Source organism: Notolepis coatsorum (genome assembly GCF_963971535.1).
Source record: "Notolepis coatsorum genome assembly, chromosome: 7".
NCBI lineage: Eukaryota > Metazoa > Chordata > Actinopteri > Aulopiformes > Paralepididae > Notolepis > Notolepis coatsorum.
This window is the reverse complement of record NC_140171.1, coordinates 32537115-32555805: the sequence shown is the minus strand read 5'-3', so window position 1 is coordinate 32555805 and position 18691 is coordinate 32537115. Positions and strand designations below refer to the sequence as shown.

The following is an 18691-nucleotide window of genomic DNA, read 5'->3' as shown; positions in this document are numbered from 1 at the left end:
GCGAGGACACAAGAGCGTGTCCTCTGGGAGTAAGATCAGGTCCGCTACGTACAGCCCCAGGTTGACGAAGGAGAACACCGCCGACCACCAGGCTTACTGTCCCACGGGCACTTTCCCTCGCGGGCATGACGACGGTCTCCACGGAGACCCATACTTTGAATCAAAGCAGAACACTGGCCACACCACCGATGCGCTCAGATAGAGCAGAACCGCCAGGAGGGTGATACACCACCACCAAGCGGGTCAAACGGCAGGCAGCGCACGGCTGTGGTCCGGCCACACACACCGTCAGTATGACCACCAGGGTCGTCAGGACGAAGCAGGCGGCGTAAACCACAACGCGCAGTACATAGTGGCGGCGTGGGTTGGAATACTCGCTCCTGTTGGCCAGAGCTCCAAAGATGATACAGGCCACGAAGCCCTGCACCACCTTGAGGAGGCCAGAGGCGGTGGCCATGTAGCCCACCACAGTCTGGCCTGGCCTGGCCCCGCGACAGGACCACCTCAGCCCCATAGGCCAGGGTAGCAGCGATGGAGCAGACGGTGACAGCGATGCGATAGTTTCTGACCTCGCAGCCGGCATAAGGGGCACTCAGAGTGGACAAAGAAGAGGGGGTAGACCACAGAGGCTGTCACGTACCTGGGGGAGGGAGGGAGGAAGAGAGAGAGAGAGACAGAGAGAGAGATACAGAGAGAGAGAGAGAGAGAAGAGAGAGAGAGAGAGAGAGAGAGAGAGAGAGAGCGAGAGAGAGAGAGAGAGAGAGAGAGAGAGAAGAGAGAGAGAGAGAGAGAGAGAGAGAGAGGGAGAGAGAGAGAAAATTAGTGTTTACATAGGCCTTGGGTTTTGTAACTTGATACAGTGAAGTGATGATTACAGAGTCCTTTTTTAAGCCACAACACTACAACCAAATGAGGTATTGACCTTTTCAAACTTGACAACAAAACATAAACATTCCACATGGGCCCAAGTGCATTTCGTGTTGCAGGGTTTGCCGATACAATAGCCGACAGGAAATGAACGTGGGCCCTAGCTGTTCCCCCTATATAGCAACACGATTCCATTGGGAAGAGGTCTACACAGTTGGAAAGCAGGACAGTGCCTTACTTACATGAGCGTTGCCAGGGCGGCGAAGGCCACCGTCAGGTTGTCCCAGGAGACCGGGAGGCAGCTGTAGAGACGGGTTGCGTCCAGGAAGAGCACCAGGGTCGTCACAGCAAAGCAGAGGCACCACACCGCCATGCAGAAAATGCCATAGGAGTCGCTGTAGCCGGCACTGTGCGCAACCATGGCAACCACCGCACAGCCCAGAGCCAGCTGGGAGATGCGGGCGGCACCGAGGGGTGACATCACCGCCCTCTTGTTGAGGTACGGACCGCCCTGGGAGTCCATGGTTTCGAGGAGGTCAAAAGCACGGCCTAGATTCAAGGTCTGCAGCTTGGAAGGCAATGTCAATGTCTGGAAGCAAAGACCGCAGCCACTTGAGTCCAAGTTGAGTCCCAAGTCTCACCGCTCAGGTTTGCGTCGAGCCTGTAGACGTGATCACCCACACGTTTAGTTGGATTATCAGACTCAGTCCAATAGACCGATGATATTACCTTCCTGACGACATATTAAGCTCTTATAGAATTTTGTCCGTCTAAGATTGTCTTGTCACGAGTCGGTTCTCAGCCCAGAAGACAACGTCACAATAGACGTTTCAGGTTCTACCACTCTGGGCACTGTTTGCTTGGTTTGCCCGTCAGCTGTCGTGTAGATAGAGTCTCCCTCCACCATCAGAGCTTTTCTACTGGGAGACCATTGTCACCAGTCTCGCTCCTCACATTTAGTTCATATTTACGGTGAATACAGTCACTAAGAGGTACAAATGTTATGTTGGCGCCCACTTCGAGGCTTGCAGTGGCCTGGAGCAATATGTGACAGTATATCCAGATAGATCTTGGGTGTGGGTGTGTGTTGGGTGTGTGTGCGTGTGGTTGGACTGACAGGGTTGCCCTCTCCTCTCTCTACCGCCTTTGCAGAGTCAATGGGGATTCTGCGTATATTCTGGTACTCTATTTCTGTGTCGGTGACTCGTCACAAACAAAGCACAAACATCAAAACGCAGAAACCACGAGGGGGCAATGTCTCCTGGATCTCTCTCCACACACACACAGTCTGAGGCTGGCCAACTGGAAAAGCATGACCTCACGCACACACACCCTTCTGGACAGGAATAGTGCACTGAGTGATCTCTTGGGCACAGGAAATGTAGAGCAAATGCTCAATAATAAATAATATCCCATAAGAGTCCAAATATCCAAGTATCTTCTCTCGTGAAGACGGGTCGACACTCACGCCTCTCTTCAGTGGCTTTTGGAAAAGAGTATTGCTTGGTCCCCCTTAAGACGAGAGTTTGAAGGTCCCGTGGTTTCCAGACAGAATCACGTCGTTAGCCGTCCCAGCGGAACTACATCGAGGCCATCGGCTACAACAACATACACGTATATGACTAACCCTGCCTGGTGGTGCGGTGCCTTTAGATTGGTGAAACAAAACAAAAACAGATAGTCCTGGTCGGGGTCCGTCCGCCAACCCTCTCTGGTTCTTCTACCACGCCGTCTGGATGTCACATGTGTGGTGCGCGCTGCCATTCACTCTCTCACTGCTGAGCCATGCGGCCACGAGTTGACCCCCGAGCCCCCCCTAAAATGTCACATCTCTCTCTCTCTCTCATCCCTTGTCCTTGCTGTCCCTCCCTCTCTCTCTCATGAGGAGGAATTGGATAAGTCAGACTAGACACAAGTTATTTAGATCCAAGGGTTGGGCCTGTTGGGTAGGGGGGGGGGGCTACTGTGTATGTGTGTGTGTGTGTGTGTGTGTGTGTGTGTGTGTGTGTGTGTGTGTGTGTGTGTGTGTGTGTGAAGTGAACATGTGTGTCGTTGGGAGGGGTGGTTAGGGGACAAGCATGCAGACAAGTTCCAGACCTTCAGGAATGAGAAGAGGAATGCCTTGCTTATAGGCACAAATCCTACGCATTCATGAAGAGAGACTGAGAGTGGTGAGATAGACTATTCTCCTAGAAGGTGGTGATTCTGAAAGTAAAAGGCTGCATTTCAAGTGTTGGAAGTTGCACCAGTAGAATTTAAGGATATACCATGTCTGTGTTCTGAGAATGGTATTATCACTACACACACGTGTTCTTCTGATAATGGTATTATCACACACGCACACACAGACATACACCTCTGTCACTTCCAACAAATTTACTAAACAATTTGCTGAAAAGACACATTGGAGAATGCGGGCATCGATCCCGCTACTTCTCGCATGCTAAGCGAGCGCTCTACCATTTGAGCTAATTCCCCGTTCTACACGTTGGAGAATGAACGAGCTAGCTGGCTGGAATGACCCTTCTTTCTTCATGGAGGTTGTGGGGAATTTTCTATAGCCGACACTGCCATCTACAGTGGAACTTGAGAAACTGCCTTCTTTCTGAACCTTTTTTTAAATGGTTTTAAATACTAGAGTGACACCCAACAACGCCAAGTTGAGTAGGGGTGAACATTTATTCATTCATTCATTCATTCATTCATTCATTCATTCATTCATTCATTCATTCATTCATTCATTCATTCATTCATTCATTCATCCATTCATTCATTCATTCATTCATTCATTCATGTCCTGTATGTCATATAAATGTTATGAATTGAAAATGGGGGACCCTGATGTAAACAAGACGAAAGTCTTTCTCTGGTCTGCAAGCATCCCCTTAACAATTGTGTGTATTGAGCGGTACTGTGAATTAATGAATGAATGAATGAATGAATGAATGAATGAATGAATGAATGAATGAATGAATGAATGAATGAATGAAAACTTTATTTAACAGATTGCAGAATGGGTACAATACAGTACGGCTCAATACACAATTGTTAAGGGGATGCAGACCAGAGAAAGACGTTTGTCTTGTTTACATCAGGGTCCCCCATTTTCAATTCATATTGACATTTATGACATACACAACATACATGACATTTATGGCATAGGGACATATAGGTATTTAGTACTGATACATTTGTGACATAAACGGTATTCAAATATACAGTACTGTTACCCATAGATCCTGACAGAGTATACATATGATGGGGAGGGGACTGTACATTAGGAGGGGGTGGGTGGGTGGGAGAGAAATATACATACGGTGGGGAGGGAATATATACATGCGGTGGGGAGGAGACTGTCTATTTGGAGGGGGTGGGGGGTTTGGAAATGTTTACGGTGGCCAGTTTCGAATTGCAGCCTCCTGTAGGTGCTCTTTAAGAGCGGTTTTGAATGTGGGTAGGGATTCACATTCCTTTACATCTTTGGGTAGGGCATTCCACATTGATGTGGCATAATTGCAAAACGTGTTTAGTCCCTTGTTTGAGCCGAATCTGGGTTTAACATGATTTGTTGAGCTTCCTCTGGTGTTGTGGTCGTGGTATTCACTGACCTTTGGGAAGTATTTTGACATGTACATGGGTACCTTAGTCGTATAGTGTATCTTGTAGACCAGGCCCATTGCAAGTTGCTGTACTCTGTCGTCTACTAATCTACTAAACAATTTGCTGAAAAGACACATTGGAGAATGCGGGCATCGATCCCGCTACTTCTCGCATGCTAAGCGAGCGCTCTACCATTTGAGCTAATTCCCCGTTCTACACGTTGGAGAATGAACGAGCTAGCTGGCTGCGATGACCCTCTTTCTTCATGGAGGTTGTGGGGAATTTTCTATAGCGCGCGCGGCAGCTGCCATCTACAGTGGAACTTGAGAAACTGCCTTCTTTCTGATCGCGCCAGTAGAGGGCGCTTTTTTTAAATGGTTTTAAATACTAGAGTGACACCCAACAACGCCAAACCTCAAACTCAAAGTTGCCAGCTATGGGCTTCCAGCGGAGTAGGGTTGAACATTTATTCATTCATTCATTCATTCATTCATTCATTCATTCATTCATTCATTCATTCATTCATTCATTCATTCATTCATGTCCTGTATGTCATATAAATGTTATGAATTGAAAATGGGGGACCCTGATGTAAACAAGACGAAAGTCTTTCTCTGGTCTGCATCCCCTTAACAATTGTGTGTATTGAGCGGTACTGTGAATGAATGAATGAATGAATGAATGAATGAATGGATGAATGGATGAATGAATGAAAACTTTATTTAACAGATTGCAGAATGGGTACAATACAGTACGGCTCAATACACAATTGTTAAGGGGATGCAGACCAGAGAAAGACGTTTGTCTTGTTCACATCAGGGTCCCCCATTTTCAATTCATATTGACATTTATGACATACACAACATACATGACATTTATGGCATAGGGACATACAGGTATTTAGTACTGATACATTTGTGACATAAACGGTATTCAAATATACAGTACTGTTACCCATAGATCCTGACAGAGTATACATATGATGGGGAGGGGACTGTACATTAGGAGGGGGTGGGTGGGTGGGAGAGAAATATACATACGGTGGGGAGGAGACTGTACATTTGGAGGGGGTGGGTGGGTGGGAGAGAAATATACATACAGTGGGGAGAGAATATATACATGCGGTGGGGAGGAAACTGTCTATTTGGAGGGGGTGGGGGGTTTGGAAATGTTTACGGTGGCCAGTTTCGAATTGCAGCCTCCTGTAGGTGCTCTTTAAGAGCGGTTTTGAATGTGGGTAGGGATTCACATTCCTTTACAGCTTTGGGTAGGGCATTCCACATTGATGTGGCATAATTGCAAAACGTGTTTAGTCCCTTGTTTGAGCCGAATCTGGGTTTAACATGATTTGTTGAGCCATGGTGTTGTGGTCGTGGTATTCACTGACCTTTGGGAAGTATTTTGACATGTACATGGGTACCTTAGTCGTATAGTGTATCTTGTAGACCAGGCCCATTGCAAGTTGCTGTACTCTGTCGTCTACTCTAAGCCATCCTAGGTTGTCAAAGTGGGCAGGGGTGAGGTGGGTTCTAGGGGTAAGGTCAAGTAGTAGACTGACCAGTTTGTTTTGTGATGTTTGTAATCTTGTTTTTAGCGCCTTTGAGGTGCTTTGGTACCATGAGGTGCAAGCATAGTCGTAGTACCCTTGAATGAGTGCTCCTGCCAGTCTTCAGGGTATTCTTGTTTACCAGAGAGGAGATCCGGTACAAGAATCTAGTTCGTTGGTTGACTTTTTTTTATTACATTGGATGCCATTTTGTCACAGGAAAGATTAGCCTCTAGGATGGAACCCAGGTAGGTAATTTCATCTTTCCCTGTGACAATATTGTCACCCACTGTAACTGAGAAGCCGTCGGTCTTGCTGAGTTTGTTATTTGAAACGAAGAGAATGGACTCTGTTTTGCCCATGTGTAATGATAGTTTGTTATCAGCGAGCCAGGTGCAGATTCTGCCGAGTTCCGAGCTGAGGGTTTTTTCAACCTGCAACTTGTTCTTGTCAGAGACCAGCAGGGCTGAGTCGTCCGCAAACAGGAACAAGTTGCAGTCACAGGCTGACGAGATGTCATTTGCATAAATTAGGAACAGTATTGTACCTATTCTGCAATCTGTTAATAAAATTCAATCAATCAATCAATCAGCCGTGGCCAATCCCAAACACGGCATCTGTGCATTTCCCCACCAAACCTAGGTTCAAATGCATAGCCTGTGTGTTTTTGGCTGACGTGTCTCTCCTATACCCCATTTAGCTACACGTTGCCCCCAGCGATAACATAAATGCACAGCACATGTGCCCTGGCCTTGACACATACACCACTGGACTAAGAAGAGGCCTGCATAAACTTACAATATGTCATAATTCACACTCAATATTCTATATCAATAATGATTAGATCAATGTCCCCAATTAAATAAGGTAAATATAAAGTAAGCACAGTCAACTGAATATTCTCAAGCCTGAAAATATGTCCCACACTATTCTACTGTGTTTAATTACAAGATACCATAATAAGACACCATATTATTATTTTTGTCTTCCGTGTACAGAACAGTGGTTGTTTTGTTACAGGAAGCCATGCTTTAGCCTACTACTCCTCCAGAACACATCTATGCAAAAAAAGTATTGGAGAATGCGGGCATCGATCCCGCTACTTCTCGCATGCTAAGCGAGCGCTCTACCATTTGAGCTAATTCCCCGTCCCGCTACAGAAGCCGAGACACTGCCCCACAGCTGCAGGCTCACCGTCTGGCGCTGAGGACAGTCTGGGGAGAAGGGTTACTTCTTCAGAGCGGACACTGCCATCTACTGGTAGACGTTGAGAAATAGCCTGTCACGCCAGTAGAGAGCGTTGTGGCACAAATCTAATGGCGATGCAGAAAGTATAGTATTTCTATTAAAAGTAACATTTCACCCCTGGTTTTTGGGCTTAATATGTGCTTCTGGTTTTCTTTCGTGAGGATAGGTGAAGAAAGACCTAGGCTAATAATCACACACCTTGGAGTCCTCTCTGTATGCCTGTACATCCAACTCATTCTGTACACTGATACCTCTAGATAGATTGGTTGTTTTTTTTTCCAACAGGGAAAAACTGTATTACAGACTATATTATTACTCTCCTCGCACCAATATTAGCCCGAGTGAGAGCAGTTAGGTAACACTTTCCCCACCCTGCCTGCAACCAACAGAATACAAACGGCCTTCATATATTTCCCCCTCCCTGTCCACCCACCCTCAATTCCCATCTTTTGCTTTATTCTATCATCAAAGACTCAGAGAGCAGTTGGAAGTAATTAATTTGCCAGAGTGAGAGAGAAAGAACGAGAGAGAATGTGTGTGTGGTGAGTGTGTGTGTGTGGGGGGGGGGGGGGCTGAGAATGACAAGTGGATGGAATGCATTCCTCCCTCATACACCCACAGAAACACCCGCGCACACACACCGCCTCGCGCCCCGCCAAGCCAGACCTCTTTGAAGTTCCTGCTTCAGCTGAGACTGGAGGATGAGGCAGCTGGAGAGAGAGAGAGAGGGGGAGAGAGAGGGGGGGGGGGGGAGAGAGAGAGAAAGAGAGAGAGAGGGAGGGAGAGAGAGGGGGCCAGGGGGGAGGGAGAGAGAGAGGGGGGGAGGGAGAGAGAGAGGGGGGGAGGGAGAGAGAGAGGGGGGGAGGGAGAGAGAGGGAGGGAGAGAGAGAGGGAGAGAGAGAGAGAGAGAGAGAGAGGGTGATGGGACATGAAAGCCTGGCTACATGCTGAGTGTTTACTACTCGTGGACAGTCAGATGAGCCTGGCTATGTGTGACAGTTTTAGGCACTATAGGCGTAAGACTATATGAATGTGTGTGTGTACTAACTACACACTGTGTAGGTCGTATGAGAATGTGTGTTCCGTTAGATCAAAGCTGCAGTCACCATGGGTCCCGGAAGGCACCTGAAAAATGTTCAGCCCCTCTTTAACCCCCCTTACTGCCTCTGCTAGAAGCTGAGCAGCACTGTGTGGCCAGCAGAACAGAACAGAATGCCCTTCTCCCTGGTTTACACAAGGTGCACATATGCAGTCTGAAACACGTTCACATGATCTGAGCCTGAAATTAGTTTGCTAAACACATTTACTATACATAACAAAATTGTCAAAATAACAAAAATAATCCTTGAGGAACTGTGAACCAAACATAATTCTAGAAGATACTATTTTGATAGTAAATATGATTGTAAATTATAATGGTGAAATAATAACCTTTCTGGTAGTTTTCTATCTTAAAAACTGTTCTAGTAACCCAATTTTCTTCAGTGGAAAGCTTGTTTATACCATTGAACCATCTCACTTCTTATAATTTACCTCAGAAAACTGCATAATGCACTGTTAACCGTTTTCAGGTGTTAGCTTTTTTCTCATTATACCATCTTAGATTTCTACCAGTCTATAGCTTTATTTGGCCAGTAGCCACCATTGTAATATCTTCATTAGAGTCCTCAGTTCTGACAATTCTAATCCCATTATACGAGATTATTCCTGTATTACTAACCCTGTGTCATTGTACTTGAAGCCACTAAACAGCTCATCTGAAACAGGATGCCTAATCTGTTGTACACGTGAGCTTTTGCATTTAATCTATACAATATACATTTGACATACAAGTGCAACACTTCAGAGGAAAAGTAGGTTCTGTATTAGCAGTAAATACATTCAGATGTTCAAATGCTGCTTTGGGTTGTCCTGCATCTCCAACTGGACGCGGTTCTGTCGACGTCTGCCTGCTGTGCACAGACACGCAGCGGGAGAGACTGTGGCACCGTTGCTATGGATTGGAAGCTACACGCTGCTGGACTTCAAAAGGAAAGCAGGCGAATAGCTCCATTAAAGTGTTACAAAACGGGCTCTGAACTCTCTCTCTCCACCCCTCCCTCATCCCCTCTCCACCTCCCTCGTCCCGCTCTCCACCCCTCCCTCGTCCACATTCGCTCTACAACTCCTGCTCTCTCTCATCTCAATTAAGGCATTTGAAGAGGCCATGAATGGCCAGAGCTTTTGGAGTAGTGACCTCTCTTTCCAGTGAAAAAGTAGCAGGTGGTCGACATGAAACAAAGCGCTCTTGAACCCCAGGTTAGGTCTGGAGTGAGAGAGGCGGGCTGAAGTCTGGCGAAAGTTGCTTACACTAATGAAATGAGAAGGCCGGGCAAGAAGAGTCTATTCATAGAATGTTAAATAGGCCAGAATAACAAATACCCATAAAAGTGATCTTGTGTAAAGAAACGTACAATTTCTGTCAAATGGGAGGACAATGTGCCAAATGTGCCTTAAAGCTGCACTGTAAATTTGTAATGACTTACTGTCTTTTACTATTATGTACCCTACTACTATGCTACTACTCTTATACTACTACCTATCTTGCTAATATCTATACTACTATGCACTCAGACTAACACTCAAGCTCGATATTATTTGACGAACAATACCACTGACCCTTAGCTGCTGCCAGAGATGTACCCCTCCTGGTGACATGTTGTTTACAATCTGTAAGTCGCTTTGGATAAAAGCGTCAGCTAAATGACTAAATTGCAATGAAAAAATGTGCTTATACTGTAGCATGCTACAACACAGAGTTGGTCCAACAGCATCCCAACAGCGATGTATGAAGCTCTTCTGGTCGACACAACCAGTGCTGCAAAATCATCGACAAAAAGTCTGCGGTGTCATTTCTAGAGCAATGAAATGTGAACGACACAAATGTAAAACAACGCCCCGAAGTTAACTCGCTTAATGAAATGCCTTTTTTGTTGTTGCCGTCTTCTCTTATCCTCCATGATCAAACAAACATGGCACAGTTACATCTCACAGCCACATAGCAATTGTACACATTGCGCAAGACTTTTTTTTGTGCTGGTATCAACAGGAATAAAACACAAACAATGTTTTTTTTGGCAATTGAAATAGTCACAATTTATTAATTCATTCATAATGTTTTTAGATTTTTTTTTATTCTTGCAAAACCATCAAGTGCGCCCCTGGGTTCATAATGAGAGCGCTCTGCCATCACAGAGTTGCACCTGGAGTTACTATGGGTTCAGATAGGTGCAGGTCTGTGTGCACTACCTAGACTACACAGCGCTGTATGTCCCTCTTGGGTAGCCATAGCCGTCTCTCCTGCCAGGAACAAGCAGTGCCCTCATTTCTTACCTGTGGGGGAAAAACAGGTTTGAATTGTTAAGAAAAACAAAAACAAAAAAACAGCGTATAATCAGAAATGTCTGTTTATCATGGAAGACTTGTATGATTTAATTCGCTTTTTTCTTTTCTTTAATATTCTTTTCTTTAATATCTTTGCCCTCTGGGGCCATTCTTCCAAAAAGTCCATAACATTAAAACATTTATGAGGCGATGTGATGCAAAGATCCTGCCAACTGGACGCTGGCTTCATGCTGATCGGTGGGGTGCAGGAAGGAACAGAGCGCTGCTGTTCAAAAGGTACAAGGGTGTAATGAGACGCTAGGCCAGACGTACAGGGCTGAAACATGGAAGTATATCGGCTATTCAGCAACAGAGCGGCTCTTATCGCGATTCTTCCAGGACACATCAAAGCCCTTCAGCATGTGTCACCTCTAACAACACAAATAGGTCAGATTGGGGATGGACAAACGGTCTAGGATGGACTCTGTGTGTGTGTATGTGTCTCTATGTTTATGTGTGACCTCTGCTCAGAGATCCACACATGGAGTCTATAATTCCACATTCAGTCCCCCGCTCCTCCTCAGACCCTTTCTTTTAACTTCCCTCATGAAAGAGAAAGCAGCCCAGACTTCCTTAAAAGACACACATGGACTCACACAGAACCAGTCAGAAATATACACACAATAATAACACACACACACACACAGAACCAGTCAGAAACACACAGAACCAGTCAGAAACACACACACACACACACACTAGAGAGTGAGGGAGGGATATTCTAAACAAAAACATCAACACTGCAACCACCAGAACCACCACAATAGAACAACAAGAACGCCCCAGGGCCAGGCTTCTGACCACAGGGGCCCCGAGCCGTCTGATGTGGCCCAGGACGGGGCTCTCTGACTGGGCCTGCGTGTCTGTAGTGGCCCCCCTGCGCCGGAGGGGGTGGTGGAGGTTCTAACCATCCTGAACTAATTGGTTCGCCTTAAAACTGCATCCTTATCTTCTGACTCACCCAAAGTTTTACTTTCAAAACACCACTTCCTATTGACTGGGGTTTTGAGGTTGGTATGCGTGCACATGTGTGGATGTGCATCCATGTGTGTGTGTGTGTGTGTGTGTGTGTGTGTGTTTACACAAAAGAAACTTGTGGCTAGCATCCTTTCAAGAAAAACAATAAAAAAAAGAAAGGAGTGCTTAGGAGGAAAGCTTTGGTGCTATGGACTCCATGTGGGGAGATGGTTGTGTGTGTGTGTGTGTGTGTGTGTTTGTTGTAAATGGTCTGGTGACATGTACCAGGATGTGATGATGTCCAGTCCTTACCTGGTAGTTTGAGCCACTTGGGCACCTTACCAGGGTCGGACCTGGCAGGTTTGGGCACCTGGTTGTGTGTGGAGGGGTCCTGGGTGTCCGGTCCATCCACCTGGGTGCCCATGCCGGGCTCTGGAGGAGGAGGAGGAGCAGCAGGGAGGAGGTCCCCAGGCCCAGAAGAGCTGGAGAAGGGACCTGGAGAGGTGGGCATACACCTGGGAGGGAGATGGGAGGGATGGAAGGGGGTAGGAGAAGACATTCCAATATGATATTACAATGACAGTGGTTTCCATCACAGTTTCCAATCGCACACATCATTTAGTATAGTTTGGGGACGTTTTAAAGGGCAAAGTTGCCCATTTTCAACCTTAATGTGCTCTCTGTCTCAAGAGCTCGGCCATGTCGGCTCCCGTAGAAAATTATGTCACCCGGAGGAGAGCAGACCCTAGTGAACTGCAAATGCTGTTTCCTCAACTATCTTAAACTGTAGTAGGCCAAACTCAACCACCTTCAACTGATGTAGGCCAAACTAAACTTTCTTCAACTGTAGTAGGCCAAACTCAACTATCTTCAACTGTAGTAGGCCTAACTCAACTATCTTCAACTGTGGTAGGCCTAACTCAACTATCTTCAACTGTAGTAGACCTAACTCAACTACCTTCAACTGTAGTAGGCCTAACTCAACTATATTCAACTGTAGTAGGCCCAACTCAACTACCTTCAACTGATGTAGGCCAAACTCAACTATATTCAACTGTAGTAGGCCTAACTCAACTATCTTCAACTGTAGTAGGCCCAACTCAACTACCTTCAACTGATGTAGGCCAAACTCAACTATAGTAGGCCTAACTCAACTATCTTCAACTGTAGTAGGCCCAACTCAACTACCTTCAACTGTAGTAGGCCTAACTCAACTATCTTCAACTATAGTAGGCCCAACTCAACTACCTTCAACTGTAGTAGGCCTAACTCAACTATCTTCAACTGTAGTAGGCCAAACTCAACTACCTTCAACTGAAGTAGGCCTAACTCAACTATCTTCAACTGTAGTAGGCCAAACTCAACTATCTTCAACTGTAGTAGGCCTAACTCAACTATCTTCAACTGTAGTAGGCCAAACTCAACTATCTTCAACTGTAGTAGGCCTAACTCAACTATCTTCAACTGTAGTAGGCCTAACTCAACTATCTTCAACTGTAGTAGGCCTAACTCAACTACCTTCAACTGTAGTAGGCCTAACTCAACTATCTTCAACTGTAGTAGGCCTAACTCAACTATCTTCAACTGTAGTAGGCCAAACTCAACTACCTTCAACTGAAGTAGGCCCAACTCAACTATCTTCAACTGTAGTAGGCCAAACTCAACTACCTTCAACTGTAGTAGGCCTAACTCAACTACCTTCAACTGTAGTAGACCTAACTCAACTATATTCAACTGTAGTAGGCCTAACTCAACTATCTTCAACTGTAGTAGGCCCAACTCAACTACCTTCAACTGATGTAGGCCAAACTCAACTATAGTAGGCCCAACTCAACTACCTTCAACTGTAGTAGGCCTAACTCAACTATCTTCAACTATAGTAGGCCCAACTCAACTACCTTCAACTGTAGTAGGCCTAACTCAACTATCTTCAACTGTAGTAGGCCAAACTCAACTACCTTCAACTGAAGTAGGCCTAACTCAACTATCTTCAACTGTAGTAGGCCAAACTCAACTATCTTCAACTGTAGTAGGCCTAACTCAACTATCTTCAACTGTAGTAGGCCAAACTCAACTATCTTCAACTGTAGTAGGCCTAACTCAACTATCTTCAACTGTAGTAGGCCTAACTCAACTATCTTCAACTGTAGTAGGCCTAACTCAACTACCTTCAACTGTAGTAGGCCTAACTCAACTATCTTCAACTGTAGTAGGCCTAACTCAACTATCTTCAACTGTAGTAGGCCAAACTCAACTACCTTCAACTGAAGTAGGCCCAACTCAACTATCTTCAACTGTAGTAGGCCAAACTCAACTACCTTCAACTGTAGTAGGCCTAACTCAACTACCTTCAACTGTAGTAGACCTAACTCAACTATAGTAGGCCTAACTCAACTATCTTCAACTGTAGTAGGCCAAACTCAACTACCTTCAACTGTAGTAGGCCAAACTCAACTATATTCAACTGTAGTCGACCTAACTCAACTGTAGTAGGCCTAACTCAACTATCTTCAACTGTAGTAGGCCCAACTCAACTATATTCAACTGAAGTAGGCCCAACTCAACTATATTCAACTGAAGTAGGCCCAACTCAACTATCTTCAACTGTAGTAGGCCTAACTCAACTATCTTCAACTGTAATAGGCCCAACTCAACTATATTCAACTGAAGTAGGCCAAACTCAACTATCTTCAACTGTAGTAGGCCCAACTCAACTATCTTCAAATGTAGTAGGCCAAACTCAACTACCTTCAACTGTAATATGCCTAAATAAACTATCTTCAACTGTAGTAGGCCCAACTCAACTATCTTCAAATGTAGTAGGCCAAACTCAACTACCTTCAACTGTAATATGCCTAAATAAACTATATTCAACTATAGTAGGCCCAACTCAACTACCTTCAACTGTAGTAGGCCCAACTCAACTATCTTCAACAGTTCAGCAGTTCACTATAGGTCTGCTCTCCACCGGGTGATGTCATGATCATCCAGTCATCAGTTTATCAGCGGAGCTCTCGAGACACAAAACACAGTGATCTCATGATCACATGTCCTCCCAACAGAACGAGAGGATTATTATGCCGATGTTATTTGCGCTTCCTGCGGGTCGTCCTCTCGTTAGAGACGGAACAGGGAGCAGGTCAAAGGTCGACAGTTAATAGTTGACTTAGGCGGGTAAGGTGACGAGAAGACAGAGAGTGGGTCAGAGGGGATGGATGGATGGCGATGACCTTGTAGAGGGAGCAGAGGGAAACAGGTGGGGGGGGTCACTTTGGGGAAACAGGCTCTATCTTTAGAGGTGCCGGAAAATGTGTGTGTGTGTGTATGTATATGCGTGTGTGTAGAGGAAATTAGGGTGCATGAGGGCACCTGCTGTGTGGGCGGGAACCTCAAAGGGATTCCAATGATGACAGCTTTGTGACAGGAAAAATAGACTGGTTGCTGGGGGATACGTGCTGACGCACGCGCACGTACGCACACACACACACACACACAGGAAGACGAGCACACATACCCTGCTATGGACTCGTCTGCCTGCAGGGCGGAGACACTGGAGTCTAGCAGCTTCCTCTGTAAATAAGAATCTGTGGAAGAGAACACAGTCTTATAGGGGTGGAACGATACGCATTCGAAACGACTTTAAAAACATAGCCATTAACATTACATAGGCCTACACACATCTTACCATAGCGTTAGCAGTTTGTACAACACAACGCATGTTGAACTATGGTAGCCCGCCAGCTAATACAGTCAATGAAATGTTACCGTAGCTACTAGCTAGCAGAGGAGAAAATGGGAGTCTGAGAGGCGGGGTGTTTAAAGACAATGATAGGCGTTTATTCAACATCCAAGAAGGCTAACACATACAACTGTGTTTTACTAACTCCAACCGGGACTATTGCCGCTTTTCCACTGCATGCCATCACCTCCTAACGTTACCGGAGCTGAAGGTCTGTGACACTAAAATGTCCGTGCGGACCCGCCAACCCATAGATAGTTCCAACTCACCGAATTACGTAATCAACCACAGTTGCACTCAATATGTAAATAATGTTAGTCTAAATAAATGACAGATAATGTACGTATTTTAAAAATAGAATGAACAGAGCAGTGTTGTTTTGAAACAGTACAGTGTGTGTGTGTTAGTTTGATGTATGCTGCAATTTATATTGATGGCCTTCTAATTTGTTTATTTATTTTAAATAACAGTGACACTTTTCCCTTTGATAAGAAATCCAGCCATATTCCTTTCATTGTATTTCAAATCACTGCACTTTAATTTCAAGCAGAAAACGAATCTTTCCATTAAGAACTGACAATCAGGGAATTTAAACATTGTTGACATTGTTTTTTTGTGTTTATATTAAAGAGAGGAAAGTCTAGTGCTGGCTGAGCATATTGTTTGTTTGCACTAAGTTAATACTTTGACAAATGTAGCCTATATTTTTCATTCAGTTCGGTCTTTGTGTGCCAAACATTATTTAAGTCTGTAAACACTGTAAACCTTTTTTATTTTTAATAAATGAGAAGCATGTTTAGATTTTTGAGTGTTACATATATAAAAAACAACGTATATCGAACCAAACCGAAAACCGTGACCCCAAAACCGTGATACGAACCGAACCGTCCATTTTGTGAACCATTCCACCCCTACAGTCTTATAAGGTTTTTTAGTAGCAGGTACGACTGTATACTGTTGCACGTCAGCAACACAGCAGACTAACCTGTCTTCACATCAGACCCAAAGTGCACCAGAGCAGCAGGGAACAGGTCGGCCTGGAGAGACAGAGAGAGAGAGAGAGAGAGAGAGAGAGAGAGAGAGAGAGAGAGAGAGAGAGAGAGAGAGATAAGGGACAGAGAGAGATAGAGAGAAAGTGAGGGAGAGAGATAGAGCAAGATAGAGAGAGGGAGAGAAAGAGAGGAAAGAGAGAACGAGAGAAGGGGGAGAGAGTGAGAGAGACAATGGGGGAGAGAGGGAGACAGAGAGAGAGAAAGAGAGTGAGAGAAAGAGGGACAGAGAGACAGAGAAGAGGATAGGGAAAGAGAGGGAGATAAAGAGACGGAGAGAAAGAGGGAGACAGACACATGCACAGACAGATGGAGAGACAGAAAGATGCACAAGAGACAGAACAGGAGAGAGATGAAGAGAGAGGAGAGGAAAAACAAATACAATTGTGTGAAAATGCAAAGACAAAATGCAACCATTTGCTTTAAGAAACATGCCGACTTTGAAACACGCATACCGGGCAACGCGGCATGCGACCAAAGCAACAGACAACTTTCAAGCCAACAGTCGTCAACGAGTTCAACTTGTTGCTTTGGGGATTTGAACCGAGTAACAGCGGTTTCCTTTGAAGCAGAACCACAAAATGAGCACCAATCAAATGGTTTCTGAAAACACTTTCACCCCTGGAGCACAACACTGCTACGCTGCAGCACACAAGATAACAGCCTTAATGGTTATAATGGACCGGGTTTAAGGGGATATTATGTACCTTACAATTATGAGGTAGACACACAGACACACAAACAGACAGGGCAGATGTCTGTAGTTTCGCTACGTGAAGTGTAGGGTTAAGACGGAGACAGACAGGACTAGTTAAACGTGTTCTCTTGCACTCACAGAAACACAGGAACATGTATGTTCACGATACTCGCTTATCAATGCAAAATAGACAAACATTTGTATGTATGGAGTGCTTTTCAAATATACACTTTCAAACTAATTTCGTCCAAAAAATCTGATTCCAACGAGTCCTCCGTAGTAACGGTTGCATAGACATTATGCAAGTTAAGGGGAACTATCTTATAATGGCCTTTTTGAGTGTTTAGCATTGTTTCCTAGCTATGTGAACTTATATTAATATGATCTATGTCTCAAAATTCTCATATTGGCGCATTCTTCCAATTCTCCTCTCACAATATTCACCCTCACTGAACTGAGTCATTTGAAATGTGTGCGATATGTGATGTCAGAGAGACACCGCTGCATGTTAATATTCAGGCGGCGACGCCGCTGCGCAGTGGTTTAGGTGCCCAGGCTCAAAACGGCTCGAGATCTTGAGGTAGAAAAATGCTGTTTTTGAGGACTTGATTAGAAATACAAAACAATGAATAAAAAAAATATATATATTACAGAGGTGTTCCATAGACTCACAGGAATTGTGTAAAAGTGCCCAAATAGTGAAAGAAATAGTAAAATAGTTCCCCTTTAAACGTGACAGTATTTGATCAACCTTTAACCCATACGGAGATATTGATAAATGAGACCTGCTGTGCGTAACCAGGGAGATGTCCAAATAACAGTTCACTGGATTATTTGATCAGTAGCCTCATAAATCAACTTTGACATTTAGCAGATGACTTTTCCTCTTCAAACTTGTAGCTGGACTGTTCAAAATATGTCTTCCTGGGAGGACGTGGTGAAAGCTCCATCGGAATTTCCACAACTGTAAACGCACATTGATTGGACCGCAACGAGCAAGTGTACTGAATTCAACGTAAACAAATAATGAACACGTCACACGTGCCAAATAACGCCCATTCATCAAGAACACGTTGGTCGGCGGGACGACAGGTGATTACAATCAACTGCAGGTGATTATCATTAAATGACAACCGTGGCCAATGAGCCGCGACGTTGACACGTCATGAGAACACCAGGTGTAATGCATAGCAGACTGATGAAGCAATTAAAATATTAGCAATATGACTAAAGGTTTCCGACATCATTTAAATGTATGGGGACACGTGTCACTCTCATGAAACACACAGACCGGGTGAGATGTGAATGGAACCATAAACCGATAATGATAACACGTTAATCAATATGAAGACATACATCACCTCGTCCCTACTACGCACATGCATATAGAACAACATGGAAGTACGAGTCCAGTGAGGGTTAGTTACCCTTGTAACCAAGGCCCACCCCCCCTATTTTCTCCCCCCTGGTCCCCCCGCTTTAGTTGCTAAAATGGGACAGCCTGGCCTAATTGCTATTATTACAGTCCTTTGAACAGGAAACAGTGTGTTTCCATGGAACAACAG

The 18691-nt window shown here is 44.9% G+C and overlaps 2 protein-coding genes across 2 annotated transcripts in view; both read right to left on the bottom strand.

Moving 5' to 3' along the window:
* LOC311231609 (myeloid-associated differentiation marker-like protein 2) overlaps positions 1-1390 on the bottom strand; it is a gene marked incomplete at both ends in the record, with an annotated part of 1934 nt that extends 544 nt beyond the window's left edge. The window contains 6 exon segments of the mRNA XM_084318237.1: positions 283-340; positions 343-363; positions 365-487; positions 489-587; positions 589-640; positions 1110-1390. Coding sequence (XP_084174363.1) covers positions 283-340; positions 343-363; positions 365-487; positions 489-587; positions 589-640; positions 1110-1390 — 634 coding nt within the window.
* A 9005-nt stretch (positions 1391-10395) lies between these two features.
* Positions 10396-18691, bottom strand: part of aspscr1 (ASPSCR1 tether for SLC2A4, UBX domain containing) — a 60590-nt gene continuing 52294 nt past the window's right edge. The window contains exons 14-17 of the mRNA XM_084319338.1: positions 16366-16417; positions 15156-15225; positions 11954-12156; positions 10396-10633 (exon numbers count right to left, since the gene is read on the bottom strand). Coding sequence (XP_084175464.1) covers positions 10623-10633; positions 11954-12156; positions 15156-15225; positions 16366-16417 — 336 coding nt within the window. The 3' untranslated portion in view covers positions 10396-10622. The remainder of the gene's footprint in view (positions 10634-11953; positions 12157-15155; positions 15226-16365; positions 16418-18691) is intronic.